General features: G+C 42.6%; 1 protein-coding gene across 4 annotated transcripts in view; it reads left to right on the top strand.

The window, feature by feature from the left end:
• The window catches only part of WRN (WRN RecQ like helicase), a 90,473-nt gene extending 75,315 nt beyond the window's left edge, over positions 1-15,158 (top strand). For all 4 annotated transcript variants that reach the window (XM_051967194.1, XM_051967192.1, XM_051967193.1 and 1 more), the window contains 4 exons: positions 1,262-1,393; positions 3,505-3,667; positions 11,175-11,365; positions 14,382-15,158. In XM_051967194.1, coding sequence (XP_051823154.1) covers positions 1,262-1,393; positions 3,505-3,667; positions 11,175-11,365; positions 14,382-14,504 — 609 coding nt within the window. In that variant the 3' untranslated portion in view covers positions 14,505-15,158. The remainder of the gene's footprint in view (positions 1-1,261; positions 1,394-3,504; positions 3,668-11,174; positions 11,366-14,381) is intronic.
• Positions 15,159-15,850: the final 692 nt, after the last annotated feature.

The following is a 15,850-nucleotide window of genomic DNA, read 5'->3' as shown; positions in this document are numbered from 1 at the left end:
GGGATTATTGAGTCAGGGAGAGATGAAGGGACTTCACAAGATTTACACAGCTGTAAGGTATCCGAGGCCAGATTTTAATTTTTTTTATTATTATTTTTTTGCTGATGCAATTGGAGTTAAGTGACTTGCCATGGAACCTTTTGTTCCAGCTTTTTCCCTCCTCCCCATCCCCTCCTCTAGATGGCAGATCTACCAATACATGTTAAATATGTTAAAGTATTGACTGTCTGTCTTTTTTCTGACTATTTCAGACTCTGTGTGCTGGTAAGGCCTAGTATAGACAGAGCTGAACAGCTCCACAATTTGTCAAGATTGGTCCCAGTCATCCTTCTTGTTGATTATAAATAACAGCTAGGAAGTGTTGAGTGTCTGAGATCACATTTGAACTCAGGTCCTCCTGACTTCAGGGCTGATGCTCTATCTACTGTGCCACCTAATTGCCCCCAAGGGTAGGTCTTCCTGAATGTAGCCTCTGCTATTCACTAAATGATCTGGAATGTGGGACAAGTGCCTTCACTCTTTGGACTTCAGCTTCCTCATCTGTAAAATGTTGACTTTAATGACCTCCAAGAGGCCTTCCTGCTTGTATATGTGTTATCCTTTGGGGAAAAAAAGAATAACAATAATAAATCTGAAAAAAAAAATGAGCTAAAGGAAGTGTAAGTACTGTGAGTAAGGTGCCTGTGTTACACAAAGATGGAAATGAGATGGTGCTTCCTTTCAGGGAGTTTGTTTTCCTTTCCATTCCACAAGTCTTCCTGTTTTAAAAGTTCCATTATAAGTAGTGGAAGTTTGCAATTTTTGGATCTTCTAAAATTGTGTTGCTTTTTAGCATTTAGAGTAACAGCTAGAAGCCTTTTGGCATGCCATTTTCTGGCCAGAGGGAAGACTCAAACTTTCTAGGGAGGCAGTGTAGTCTACTGAAGAAGCTAACTTTGGAGTCTCAGGACCTCTGTTCAAATTCTTCTCTCCTTTGGGATTTTGGAACCCTTATTTCTTCTCTTGGAGACCTGTTTCCTCATCATGAGGGATTTGGAGTAGATGCCCATCTTTACATTTGTGAGTCTGCAAACCTGCTCCTACATCCACATGCACCATGAGCATTTTACATGGGTTGACCTGAATCTATCCCTTTCTTGCATAGTCCTACTTTCCAGAATCCCTTTGCCTTCCATGACATTGTCTATTTCTGGACAAACTTGGGAAGCTCTTGCGTTGCCTCCAACAAAACACAGACCCTACTCTCTCTCCTCTCTTGTAGACAGACTTGTTTTCCAGCCCTTCACCTGGATTGAAAGAGAAGAATAATTCAGCAAAGAAATATGAGCACATTCCACTTCCCAAGTCGGTTTCCATCACTTACTCTTTGTTCCAGGAAAAGAACATGTCTTTGGTGAGTGTTACCTTTGATCCCGAGGGGTTGGTGCCAAGCTTCATGCCCCTTTATGTCATGACAGTGTTGAAGGTTCCAAGCTGTCATTTGGGCAGCTGCTCTTTTGGTCTAATTTGTGCTTTCTTGTGTCTCTGATTTTTGCTAAGTTCAGCGTTGGTTGGATTCCTTGTGTTAGTATTACTGGCCTTTTTAACTACTATATGTAGATGGACATTATGATGTTGAGACAAGCAGATGCCCCAGAGTACAACTTTGTCAAGGTCATTGTTCAAAGCAGTGACTTATGGAAACTCATAGATTAGAGAATTAGATGCAATTTCAAAATCTTTTTCCCTTCAAAGACTTCCATTGCTCCTTGCTTTCATGGGAATGTGTCCCTCCAAAAGAATGATGTACTTTCCTGAGTCTTTTTGGAAAGGAAGCATGGTGTGTCTTAAAGTGATTTTCTTGCTGACCCTGGTCTGACTGTCTGTCTTTTTTTTTTTTTTTTTAATACTTTATTATTTTTTTTTAATTATAGCTTTTTATTTACAAGATATATGCATGGGTAATTTTTCAGCATTGACCCTTGCAAAACCTTTTGTTCTAACTTTTTCCCTCCTTCCCCATCCCCTCCCCTAGATGGCAGGTCAACCAATACGTGTTAAATATGTTAAAGTATTGACTGTCTGTCTTTTTTCTGACTATTTCAGACTCTGTGTGCTGGTAAGGCCTAGTGTAGACAGAGCTGAACATCTCCATAATTTGTCAAGATTTGTCCCAGTCATCCTTCTTGTTGATTGTGAATAACTAGCATTTATAGAGCACTTTAAGAGTGCATAATGCTTTATGGAGGGACACAGTGTTATTTTCCTAATTTCACAGATGAGAAAACTGAGGCAGAGAATATATGACTTGCCCAGAGTCACATAGCTAGTAAATATCTGAGACTTTAGCCATTGTGCCCCAGGAAGCCATTTAGAAAGGATGAAATCTGTTATAAATAGGAACCAAAAATTGCCATTGAAAAATCAAATATGTGGACTTGAGCAGTTGTGTGGAACATGACAATCACAGTCCCAGCCATGCCAGAATAACTGGAAGATTTCCAAAGCACTTTCCTCTCATGGACCTGTGGCCTTTCAGCGGCAGTTGGTTACCTTCTTCTCCATGCTCAGTGGGTGTGGCCTTTATTGTAGTGCTCTTTGTTATTATTTTTGGTATATTTGGCTGTGTAATTAGCTTTCCTTCCCAAGAGGCTGAAATAAGGGGACTTGTCAGTTAATCACAAAATTAAAAATGTCCAAGGACTGATTACTCAGGAGCAGTGGTGCAATTAGTGTGCGGTAACTTGATGCCCTGTATCAAATAACCCTGGTATTATGACTCACACACATGGTGCCCTGTCTAGCAGGGAAGGGTGAAAAGTTTATGGAAGTAATTTGAAACCTCCCTTTGAAGGTTTCTCTTGCCTCTTCTGGGAGTATAGCGGCTTTCCCATGAGCAGTAAGTCCACTTCAGGATCTTCCAAGACCTTGTGAGGTCAGCAGGTCAAGGTAGAGTGAAAGAAGACCCCGGGAGAGAAGCTGTCACCCAGCAAACTTATCTAAAGAATATTCCCCTAATCTCCTGATGCGAATGGCCAGGGCGGTACATCACGCTACAGCCTGCACGTGACCAAGGACATGATTCGTTTGCAGAGGGGCAGTAGAAAGCCGTGGCAGGCTTTCTGAGATGGGCACTTCCTGTGACTTCCGGCTTATTTCCCTGCTTAGCACCTGCATAGAGTCTCTGGTGTGATAGATCACAGGAAACTGTGGTGGAGTCCCATGTACCCTGAGTCCCCAAGACCACTTGCAGGCAGGCCGGGCCAACAGCTGGCTCGCCCTTGCTGTGAAGGGCCACGGGCGGTCCCAGGAGAGGAGGGCACGGACCCGGGGCTGTTTGGTCTTCAGCCCTGGCTGTCGTTGAGCCCTGTCCCCCATCACTGCTGGGGCAGAGCAGAACTCAGGTTGCCCAGAGCATGAGCCTGGGCCCCTTCCCCGGTTCCCTCGCGGGCTGTGCTGCTTGTCCAGCGCGCTTTTCCCAGGCGCTGCCTCAGCCATGGCAGATCTTTGTGCTTGTCTTCCCAGTGGAGCATCGCTGAGAGCAGGACGATGCCTCTCCCCGTGGTCGGCAGTCACTTATCCCAGGCAGTGAAGGCAGGCTACCCTCTGGACCTCGAGCGGGCCGGCCTGACTCCCCACGTCCGGAAGATGATCACTGACGTGATCCAGAAACCTCCCATCAACTCAGGTGAGCCCCCCCGCCTTTGCCTGCCGGCTGCCATCGAGGCCAGCCTTGCTGGTGTGGTGCTTTAGGAAGAGGCCGCGGCGCCCCCTGCGGCTTGGGGGCACGCCCCTCCCTGCCCTTCTCCAGGCCAAAAGGGCTCCCACCGGGTCACTAGGTAAAGCATGGAACAGAGAGCAAGAGGACAGCAGCTGTTCTGGCTCTTCGTCTGCACATTAATCAGCTGGGCGCAGGAGGGCAGTGCTTTGTCTGAGGCGGCTCCAGGAGTGCAGGAGGAAGTCGGGATCTGCACCTAAGTGCTCCTGCCCCCAGTCCAGGGCTGTTTCTCTTAGGGCTCCTGTACTGATTTCTCATGAGGGGTATACATGTCACAGGCCCTTGCTCAGTACTGATGGTGGCAGCCAGGGAGGGCAGTGTGGCAGGAACGGGCCTCTAGGATGGTCCAGAGGGAGGCCTGGGCCCATGGTCCTCCTTTCTGGCTGATTTTGGACAGGTGGCCTCCCCTCTGTGCCCCAGGCCACTCTCAGAGACAAGGGACAGAACAGGTGTGGAAGGAATGTTCTTCTCTGAGAGTTTAATGCACTGGTGATGTTACAGCTCTGGGCCAAAACATTTAAATCAAATTGAGCTAATTCACTGCCTGAGTGATCTGCCCTTAGCTTATTTGGTTATGTGGGCAGTTTGTTCACGGAGCCACAGGCCTCTGGGGGAGGCAGGCTCACACTGGAAGGCTGCAGGCAGGATTGCCTGAGATGCTGTATGTGCTTCTAGCATATGGGTTTGTCCTCACTCTCCAGGGCAGTCTCCTGTTTAATCCATGTCCTTACGTACATAGCCTAGCCATTTTGAGTGCATTTGAGTGCAACTTGGGTGCATTTCTTCATTTGGAGGTCACAATCACATATCTTTTCTTATGGTTGATGCTGGATATCCCTTTGCCCCACCAAACCATGCACATTGAGGGCTAATATCAGCTTGGTTCTTTGGGATTCAGCCATGACTGTCACTGATATGATGGAGCTCTAAGCCTTTCCCTTCTTCTGGCCATGTTCTCTTCCAAACTTTCCTTTGTGGCCTCCTCAGTGTCTAGGTCAATATATTTTTTCAAATTGGATGTTCTTTGAATAATTTTTTACATTCATTAAAGTCAGTGACATCATAAGTACAAAATGCTTATGTCTTAAATTGTCCTAGAATGCTGTAGCAAATAGTAGAAAGAATGAAACTAATTAGGGCAAGTATTCAGTTTTTGTTAGCAAACAGCTTGTATTCCCCCTCCCTTTCCTAGCTCCCTCAGCCATTCTTATCTGAAGCCAGTTCTGTCCCTGTCTTTCTTGGGCCCTGTCCAACCTGTTAGTGGGTTGGATGGCCCTCTTCCTCTACTTCCCAATACATCACATGTCTCTGAGTCGGGGAGTCCAGAGATTGGCTTAGTCTTTTTTTTTCTTGCCTGTAAAATGCACCTCTCTCACAGAGTGATTGTGATTGTAAGGACCAGATGAGATCATGGCTGCAAACTACTCTTGTAAACTTAAAGTGTTAGGCATGTTAGCTATTGTAATGATGATTTTGTATATCTCAACCCTTACCAAGGGAAGGTTGAGCAAAAAAAAATGAGTTTTTGTTTCAGAAAAGTGGGGCTCAGATTCCCAAACGTTGTCCAGTTGATCTCTTGGGCCCAGCCCCTAAGAGAGGTGCTTACTGGTTGGGCTGCCTAGTGTGGATAGCATGTGTTATTCACTCACTGAGTAGTTAGGTCATATGTGTTGGTATCTCTGCTGAGACCTGTCTTCTTGGGCTTGTGGCTGGTAGTCTATTATTTGATCCACAAACAGTCTTATAGAAGACCCTCTCTCCCCCCTCCCCCCTCCTACACACACACACACACACACACACACACACACACACACTCACTCTATCCTCCTCCCCTTCTACTCCATAGTGATTCCCTTCTCCTTTGGGTGAGTGATATTCAGCATTGGGCATCCTTTCTGACAGTGATAGGTCCCTTTGTCTTGTTTTATGACTTAGTTAATTTTAACCTCCAGGATCACTTTGTTACCTCCTTCATTGACTTTTTGGTGAGCTTCAGGTGCTCATGAGAGACTCCTTGGGGAGGGGAGAGCCTCGTGGGCAGCTTATTCCCTTGTCAAGTCAAATGGGTTTTCATAGTCAACAAACAGTAATTCAATATTATGTTGTCTTCCTGAGATTGATCCCCCTTGAGTTTCCTCTGTACACATTTCATTTAAGACAGTTAAAGTTGTCTAGTTTAATTTTCTAGGTTACTCAAAATAATGAACTTTTGTAAAAACAATCTCTTTGCATCTTAAAAGAGGTACTTATGTGTTCCTTGGGTTGCTGTTTTTCTAGGATCCTCCTGACAGACATACCAGAACAAGATAGAGAAAACTTTCATTTCTCCTTTGCCCAAGCTGAATTTTGCACAAGTATCAGGTCTCTAAAAACAGGCTACATTTCATTTGCTTCCTTCCTTTAAAAATGTTACAATTGTCTGTGCTGTTTAAACAGGTTTTATATAGGTGTAAGAATCCATTGTACCTGTGAAGCAGGCCGTTGAGTCCCATTGCTCTTTTAACAGTTGTGTGATGTTCTCATCAGCCCTTTGGGATCAGGAGGCCCTGAAGAGATGATACCAGAAGGCCAAGTTGCATTTTAGTAATAGTTCTATAGAGCTGTTAAAAAAATTTTATTAAAAAAAGCAGAATAATGAAAAAAAGAAAACAGAAAAGGAAAATAGAACAGAATAGAACATTGTCATGTGCCCAGCAGACAACATAATGTTGAACAATTCAGAACATATAACAATAAATTACTAGTTCAGAAAAGGATATATAACAGTAGAAGAAATTATATTCATGAGTATCCATCTTTGCATCCTTCCAGATTATTCTTTTGTTCTCTGCTGTGTACTTTTTTTATTTTATTCTTTTTTCCCCTTTTCATCCCTCCCACCTTCCTCAAGCAGGCTACAGTTAAGCATAGATATATTTATATATACACATGCACATATATACATATACACTCACACTTACCCACAGACCCACTCATACAAATTTCTATACACACACATAGAGAAACATGTAAACATATATATTCAGACTCATAGATACATATACATGCATTTACAATATTAGTATGGCTGACATAACTTAGATTTCTCTCTTGATTGAATCTTTAAGTTTGACTTTGTCTAAGATCAGTGATTACTAGCCATGCTTTTTTTTCCTAATAAATTCTACTCCTGATCCTTGTAGTGTTTGTGTATAGTTCTTTCCTATCTCTGCCAACTCTTCTTTAATTCTGCTCCTTAACTTGCCTTGCTATTACTTAACCTCTCCCCACCCAGGGATCCCTCTCTTGTCTTCTTCCACCACCCTTTGCTTCCCCCTCCACCTATCTCTCCTCCCTTATTTATTTATAGATTTTGGAGGGTGCTATACCCTTCATAGTATATATGTTGTGTTGCCTATTTAACCCATTCCCAAGGTTTTCACAGTTATGAGCCCTTTTTCTACCTCTACTGCTTCTGTGCCTATTGTTCCTCTGCACCTCACTTATCTAACATAATTACCATTTTTACCTTTTTAAGACAGTTTTGCTTTTTGGACTCAGATTATACTCAACTTTGCCCCAATCTTTTTTTTTTGAACAATCCAGTTGCTGATGTCAATCTTAAACAATCTTAAATATATTTCCATGTAAAAAACAACTTGTCAATATTAAATTCTTTGAAATTGATTTTTGATATTGGTTCTTATATGTTAAGTTTTCTGTTGAGTTCAATTTTGGTTGAAAGTCCTGAAAATCTGCAAGTTTGCTGAGTGTCCAATATTCTGGATAATTTTGCTGGAATATGATATTTTGAGCTGTAGGCCTACTTATTTTGATTGTTGGTATATATTATTCCAGGACCTGCAGCCTTTTATTGCGGCTGCTGCTAAGTCCTGTACAATTCTAATTGTAACTCCAGCATATTTGAATTGTATTTTTCTTGTTTCCTGCAGAATTTTCTTTTTGATCTGGGGTTTTTGAAATTTGGCAATAATATTCCTATGTGTTGTTCACAAAAAATCACTTTGAAGTGGCAATCAGTAGATGTTTTCTATTTCTATTTTTCCCTTATGTTCTATCATTCCAGGACAATTTTCTTAGATCATTTCTTGCATTATTATGTCAAGGTTCTTTTTTTAGTCACAACTTTCAGGTATTTAATTCTTATGGTTTTTCTCTTCTTATCTGTTCTCCAGATCTGTTGTTTTTTCTTATAAAATATTTCACATTCTATTCTATTTTTTCATTCTTTATATTCTGTTTTATTTCCCTTATAGCTTCACTGGCTTTCCCTTGCCCAATTCTAATTTTCAAAGAGTTATTTTCATCTTTAAGACTCTCTTTCCTTTTCTAGTTGGTTAACCTTTTTTTTTTTTTTTTAAATAATAATCATGTTTTTCTTGGATGGTTTTTATTTTTATTTATTTTTTAGTTTTTTGTCAATGTATTTCATTTGACTTTTAAATTCATTTTTGAGTTTTTCTATAAATTCTCTCTGGGCAGGGGCCATCTAATGTTATTCTTTGGGGTGGAAGAAGCTTTTTTCACTTCAGTGTTCTCTTCTGAAGATGAACCCTGATTTTCCCTGTTCCCATAGTACATTTCTATGGTTAGTTTCTTTCCTCTTTGCTGTGTGTTTTTTTTTTTTTTTAATGAGAATTATTACTGTCTCTGATTTTAAGAAATCAACTACTAAGGGGTTGGGAGAACTTAGATTGTTTAGGTAGAAGAACAAACTTTTGAGTGGGACATGGTAATTGTTTTAAAGCAATGTTCAAAGACAAAGGGAGTCCCTGCTCTCAGAATGAAAGTGAGCCCCAGTTCATTTATTTTGCAAGTGCACATACAGGATCATTTGGCAGAGGAGATACCAGCAGCTGAGGGGTGGTGGGGACAGGCCTAGTGTAAGCAGAGGTTTGAAGGAATGAGAGAGAATGTTCCTTGTAGCATGTATCTAGACTTTATGGTTTTTAAAGTGCTTTACAAATATCTCTACCCTCACAAGCACTATTTTACACATGAAGATATTGAAGCAAATAGAGATTAAGCAATGCGCCCAAAGTTACCCAGTATCTGAGGGTGGATTTGAACTCTGATCTTCTGCCTCCAGACCTAGCACAACCCCACCAGCTGCCCCAGAAGCACAGTGAAGGGGAAGGGATATTTCAGACAAGGTTCCAGGTATGAAGCAGTAAGCCAACTTAGCTATAGAAAGTGAATGCAGGGAAGTGATGGAAGATTCGTTAGGGAAGGGAAGTTAGAGTCAAGTTGTGAAATGATTGATTGATTCAGTGAGGAAGGATCCTCTGGAGCTCAAAACAAAAAACTGTCATCAGCGAAGCCCAAGTCTGACCACATTCCTCTCCCTATGAGTAAGCTCTAGGGCTTCCTTTGGTTTCTCTTCTGTTTGTTTTGAAAAACCTTCCCCACTTGGCCCCTTTCCTTTGTCAACTGTATTACTAGATGTACATCCTACCTTTTGACTCATTACATAGACTAAATAAAATGTCTCCAATTGTTTGTGTTTGTCCAAAGAAGAGGGTTTAAAATGAGGATTTAATTATGAATCTTTCTTGACGCTCTAACATTCTTGTCATCTACCCTTAATTCTCACACCAATTATTCCAAACCTTTCTTGCTTGCTTGTCAAGTCAATAAGCAAACATTTCTGAAGTGACTTCACTGTGCCAGATCTCCAAGCTCTCAGTCATTTAGCTCGAGGCCATTCACCTATGTGGCTTCAGAGAATCATAGATTTTAAATTGGAAAGGAGTTTAGAGGGAATCCATTCTAGACCTTTCAGACCCAGAGTGCCCTCGGCAGTGGCCCGGCAGTGCTTGGAAGCCCATTAATGATGTCAAATAGCTGCTTGGAAAAAGTCACCACTTTATTATAGCATGAATGAAAACCCATTTGTTAAACCTGGGTTCTTCAGAAAGTGAAATGATCCTTTCCTTCTTTTTCTTCTGTTTTAAATAATAGCTTTTTATTTTCAAAATATATGCAAAGATAGTTTTTAACACCCATCACTACAAAACCTTATGTCCCACATTTTTTCTCCCTCCCTTCTCCCATAAACAGCAAATAATTCAATGTATGTATGTTAAATAGTTCAGTTCTTCTATACATAGTTCCACAAATATCATGCTGCACAAAAAAAAAAAAAATCAGATCAAAAAGAAACAAAATGAGAAAGAAAACAAAAAGCAAGCAAATAATGACAAAAATAGTGAAATAGTATGTTGTGAACTACAGTCCTTTTTATGGATGCAGGTGGCTCTCTCTATTACAGGCCTATTGGAATTGTCCTGAATTGCTTCATTGTTGAAAAGAGCCAAGTCCATCCCAATTGATCATCTCATAATCTTGTTGTTTCCATGTACAATGTTCTCTTGGTTCTACTCACTTCACTTAGCATCAGTTCATGTAACTCTCACCAGGCCTTTCTGAGATCATCCTGCTGAATGATCCCTTTCTTCAAGGACCTTCTGTTTTAATAAGGGAGATACCATATGGAGGGAAGTGGTTGTCAGAGAAGTAGTTTTTTATCTGGAGAGTGGGTTAATATTCCCAGTGACATGTCCTTTCCAGAAGTGATGGTGCTATAGATTTGATTATTATGTCTAGGGAAGGGAGTTGACCTAGGAAGAAGATTGGATAGATTGTGAAGGGGACACTTGGTCCCCATGGTCTGGTTTGGGGCCAGCCAGGAGATATATTGTCTAAGTTTTGTTGGTATACAGTCACCTACCACCCATGTTGGGTCCTGGGAGATGCTTCAAAGATCAGTGGATTTGCTTCCATAGGGACTAGGGCATGAATGTTGGTGGTCCAGGTAGGGAGATTCAGGACAGAGGGGTAGGCAGATGATAGGACAGATAGTAGGATGGGTGGCTGATGAAGGAGGAAACTTAGTGAAAAGGGAAGATAAGGTAGGTAAAATGGGAGACAAGGTTCACAAGGAGTCCTGCAAACATCAGTAAGTTCCTTTTAAATTCCGCGTTTTTTATTAAATTACTAAATTAAATTAAATTCCATACCTTTTATCCCTAAGGCTCTTCTATGTTTCCCTCATGATTCACCCCATCAGAAGTGGGGCATGGAGACAGGCACTTCAGAACAGTAGAGATCAGGGAAGGTTACTTGGGAGTCAAGTGATGCCTTGTATTTCTGTGTACTTTAGTAAAGCTTGAGGTAAATTTTTCTACCACCTGTAAATGAGAAGTGGTAGTGAGTCCCAGGGAGAAGCTTGTACTTAATGGCTTCTTTCTAAGATACCTAAGGATGCTGCTGTTCCTTCCACTGTTCTGTGCTTCACACGCTCTCTCTAATGTGACGTGACCTTCTCACTGGGGATGCCCATATCTGGGGTTCTGTTGCGTGTGATTCAAAACTTTGTTATTTTCCTCCACTGTCACTTAGCGGCATTTCTTTTCAGATACTTCTAAAATAAAGGCCATCAGGACACTGGTTCCTTCAGAAGTTGAAACCTACCTCATCCAGATAGCAGTGGCACTGGTAGAAAAGGAAAGGAAATCAGAAACCACACTCCCTGACCCATCCCCAAAAGAGTCCAAAGTGGAGAGTGTCGTGCCCAGCACTTCGAAGCCCTGTGTGGGTACCAAAAAGGTAGGTAGTCAAGTCAAAGGATGTGACCTCCCCCTTCCCAGCAGGGGAGGTACAGGCCTAAACCATTTGTGCTAATACAATTGTCATATCAGTAGGCAAGGGAATGGTTAAGCAGGGTAATTTCCAAGGTCGCTTTCAATATTAATGATTGATAACTAGTGTTTAGTTTTAACCCTGAGCATCTATGAATTCTGATATAAAGTGACTTTATCAGCACACTAGACATCCTCTGCTCATATGAGGAAATTTTATAGTAGAAAAAAGCATCTTGTTAAAGTCCCAAATGAAAACTTCCTGTCACACAGTTGGCTTCCCTCAAGGAACTGGAGCTTAAATGTGCCCTCTGCCTGCCTCTGATGGAAAGTTGAGGGCTATGGTAGAGTGTATAGAAGCTCTGTCCATCTTGGCTCTGGTCCCTGTGGGACTGTATAACAGCATTCAAGGTGTCTACAAAGGCTGCATACTTTCAGCTGGCCCATCTGAACTTCCCTGCTGAGGGTACCTCTCGTATGTGAATCTAAGTCACTGGAGTTGCATTCTTAGGTCATTCTAGGGATGGACAACTGGATAGTTAGGGGCTATGATTCCATTCCAGTTCAAAGCTGTTTATGATGTCCATGTAGTGGACCTTAATGCTTTTAAGGTGGGCAAAGGATCCCTTTTTCCCTAAGCAGGAATTCTTAATGAAGAGTCCATGAACTCTTAAAAAGATTTTTTTTTGATCATTGTTTTCCAGGTTAATTGGCATCTTTTATAATTATGTTTTATGCATTTAAAAATATGGTTCTGGCTTCACCAGAATGATTACTATCCAAGGGGTCTGTAGCCCCCAAAGATGAAGAGCCCTAACTCTGAAAACTGTTGGGTCTAAGAGCCCAGTCAGGTTAGCTCTGCCTGCTGATGAACAGTATTCCTCTGATTTAATCCAAAGAAATGATATTCCTTCCAATTCTGCAGCTCAGCAAGGCAGTGGAACTGGCCAGGATGATCCTTCTTATTGGGATTGGAGGTTTCTAATGAAACCTGGCTCTTCTTTTTACTTTCTTTCTCTTTGGGGTTGGTTCTACTTTGCCTTTCAGGTTCCTGGCCTTCCTTTCCCTGATAAAGAAGGAAAACCTTAACTGTTGTGGTAAATTGTGATGGAGTTAGCACTGAGAGTGGCTTCCAAGTGGCCCCAGTGAGTTTTACTGAATCCATCTAACTCTGGAGCTCGGGCTTGATGCTACTACCTCCTCCTCTTGTTGTATGGGCACTGCTTGTAACCGGGAGCTGTTGCCCTCCATCCTGGGACTTCTCTGGAAAGTGGAGAATGACAGGGCCAGAGCGAGTAGAGACCTCAGGAGTACCACATCATCCCCACCACCACTGCTGGCTCTCATGAGTGTCCCTACTACTTTGTACCCTAATTGGGGGTGAGATGCCACCCCTCACAATCACCCTTTTCTTCATTTATATATATATCACCCTATCCCGCACTGGGTCACCTATTCTACTCTAAGGGAAGTAATACTTAGTGCTTCTCACCCCACTCCCCCTCGTTGGCTTTTGTTTCATTCTGTTTCTTGGCTCGCTGGCTGGCTCTGACTCAGCCTCGTCTCTTGCTGGATTAAGGTCTAGTAGGGAAATGAAAGGAGCATTAAAGGAGGAGGAGAATCTTTACTTGAGATGCCATGTTGTTGGGCCATTTGGCCATGCTCTCAGGCCACAGTCCAAAGCCTCAGTCACTCCATTCCCTCAAAATTATTGAGCCACTCCTCTGGTCAGGTGCTAGATATACTGGTACTAAGAAGGCAATAACCCCTATTCTAAAGATCTGACCTGCTAATGGGGGAGATGAGCACCTAGAAAAGGATATGTGACCTCTGTGAAGTGACTCTGAGCCAGTCACCTCTCAGGGAGAGTTTCTGTGCCTCTTAGCGTGAAAGCCCTCATCTAGTCTGTGTGGTCTGGCCTAGGGAGATCAGCTCTGGACCACAGTGCTCTCTCATCATACCTAGAGCCTTTAACAAACCCTTCTCTGCTTTTTGCCCCAGTGGGTTTTCTCATTCTTTATCCAGAAAGGTTTCCTTGTTCTCTTTTTAAAGCTATGACCTTCCAACATGAGATTTCATTAGTTAATCTTTTTTTTTTTTTCTTGACAGTTGCACTTCTTTACCTTAGTCTGGCTATTAGAGGCACTTGCTTATGTGTTTCCTCTACACAGACTTCCTTAGAGGCTCCCAATTATTGAGCAAATTAAATATAAACTGGGTTTTTCACCTTCTTTCCTCCTGAGTGTACTTTCCCTCTACATCATGAACTTATAGGTTCAGAGGTGAGGTGGGGCTGGGGGAGCTGTGCTTTCCCTGGTGTCCTTATGGCTCAGCATATGGCTACACTTTCCCAAACATTCAGGCTCCCTTTTGTTAACCAGGATAGAAGTGATGGGGAGACATAGTTCCCTAATATAACATTAATTAGTTATTCACATTACTCTAAATGATTTTGAACTTATAAGTAGAATCCCTTGGATAGGAAATTACTTTCGAGACAGCACGTGGTTGGGGGACTTGAAATCAGGAAGACCACATCAGATGCCAAGTCCTGCAAGCCTTGGGCACCACACAGCTGTGTGACCCTGGACAAGTCGCTTTAACTCCTGTTGTCTCAGTTTCCTCATTTGTAAAATGGGGGTACTAAGAGTGCCTACTTCCTGGGGTGATTGTGAGGACCAAATGAGGTGACATGGGGAGAGCACTCTGCAGACTCCCCGGGGGTTTTCTTTGTCCACATTGCTGATGCACCTCTTGAGACCTTTAGTTCTTGCATCAAACCTCTGCAAGTGCCCTGACTAACCCCTAGCACCTGTGTGTATGGTGCAATGACTGGCAGGAGATATGATCGTGTGTGTGTGTATGTGTGAGGGTGTGGGGGGGAGGGTGTGTGCAGTGTAGACAATGGGTGGCTTGAGATTTTTGTGTACACGGGCATGCCCTGAGGCATTCTTTGCTCAGTATCTCTTTTTTTTCCCCCACAGCCAGTGACAGAGACCTCCAAGAGGAAGTTCCCAGGCTGGTTCTCTTCAGTCCAGGGGCCCATGCCTCCTGGGGGCACCTCCAAGAAAGCAAAGCCTGGAGCCAGGAAGGGGCTTTTCACTTGAACTGGTGTTCACACCCCATCTCTCTTGGGCATTTATTAACTGTTTTGTGATTGGGGAGGAATTCTCATCAGACACATGGATGTTTTCTAGGATGTCATGGTTGTACCACTTCCCTTCCAGCTCGCCTTAGGAAGAGATTTTTAGGGAGATTTCTCAAGACCTTTGTTTATTCTATGGCCTCAACCTGGGTCTCTGAGACATTAAAGGGAAGGGGAAGACCTCTTTTTTCTCTTTTAAGTAGAAACAGGTCCTTACCCAGCCAGAAAGTGTGCCCTATTGGCCTGGTGAACAAGTCTAAGCAGCTTCTGGCCACAGAGGCATTGACAACACAGGCACTTTCTATTGGAGCTGCTATTGGAACTGCAGTGACCAAGAGTTTTTTTTATTTTTAAAGAAGAAGATTGTTTCTTTGGGACCCCTTGGACCCAACATTGTGATTTCCTCATTTTCTATGAGGCTGCCCTCCTGTCTACTGCTGCCAGTGCAGAGGGCTCGGGGACTATCCCCCTTCGTTTTAGCTTCCGGATGTGTGGCGTACATCGTCAAAGGATGGAATTGCTCATTATGGCCGTTCAGTCTCATTCCTTAAAGGGTCATTTAGTACTTAGACTGTTTGGTAGTTTTTCATAAAATAAATGCCTATTTGTTCCTGAATGTTCCATTGTTTTATATTGAGCCTCCTGGGCTTGGGAGGTTGTGCTGCTTCTGTTCTGACTTCCCAGACTCTCTCGCCGATTCAGCCCTCACTGTCTCTTTGCCCAGTCCATTTTGGCCACGCAGCCTCACTGGTACATCCTGGGTTACCCTATGTCTTAGTCCTCTGGAGTGAAAAAGTTTGAGGTAGTTGATTTGGATTCATCCAGTTCTCTCGGCTTCGGTTTTCCTATTTATAGAATGGGGAGGATAATACATTTGCTCAAGTGTGATGGCAATGCTATTTATTATTATGGTTAAGCTGAAGATGCCAGAGCTCAGGATTGTAGCCTGAGGAGGGAAACTTTTCACTGATTCTCTGTCATAATATATCCTCTCTAGAAAAAGCTGGGGAATTAGCTACTGATAAATGCTCCTCTTTTACCATTTACCAAACACTTTCCTCATAACAACCTGTGGGGTAAGGAGGGAAAGGAATTATTTTTGAAGATTCAATGAGATAATATGGGAAATGTTTTTACAGACTTTCAGGCCTGATACTGCTAAATGCTGAATCTGTTACTATTACTGTCTTTGTTATCTACATTTTACCACATGGTGAATGAGATTTCCTTACACAGAAGTTCCCAGGCCTCAGAGCAGGGCTCCAGGTTCAGTTACCAGAGTATACCTGCCAGTTCTCCCTTGGCTTC

Source organism: Antechinus flavipes, chromosome 6 (assembly GCF_016432865.1).
Source record: "Antechinus flavipes isolate AdamAnt ecotype Samford, QLD, Australia chromosome 6, AdamAnt_v2, whole genome shotgun sequence".
NCBI lineage: Eukaryota > Metazoa > Chordata > Mammalia > Dasyuromorphia > Dasyuridae > Antechinus > Antechinus flavipes.
The sequence above is the reverse complement of the archived record's forward strand: the minus strand, read 5'-3'. Positions and strand labels throughout refer to the sequence as shown.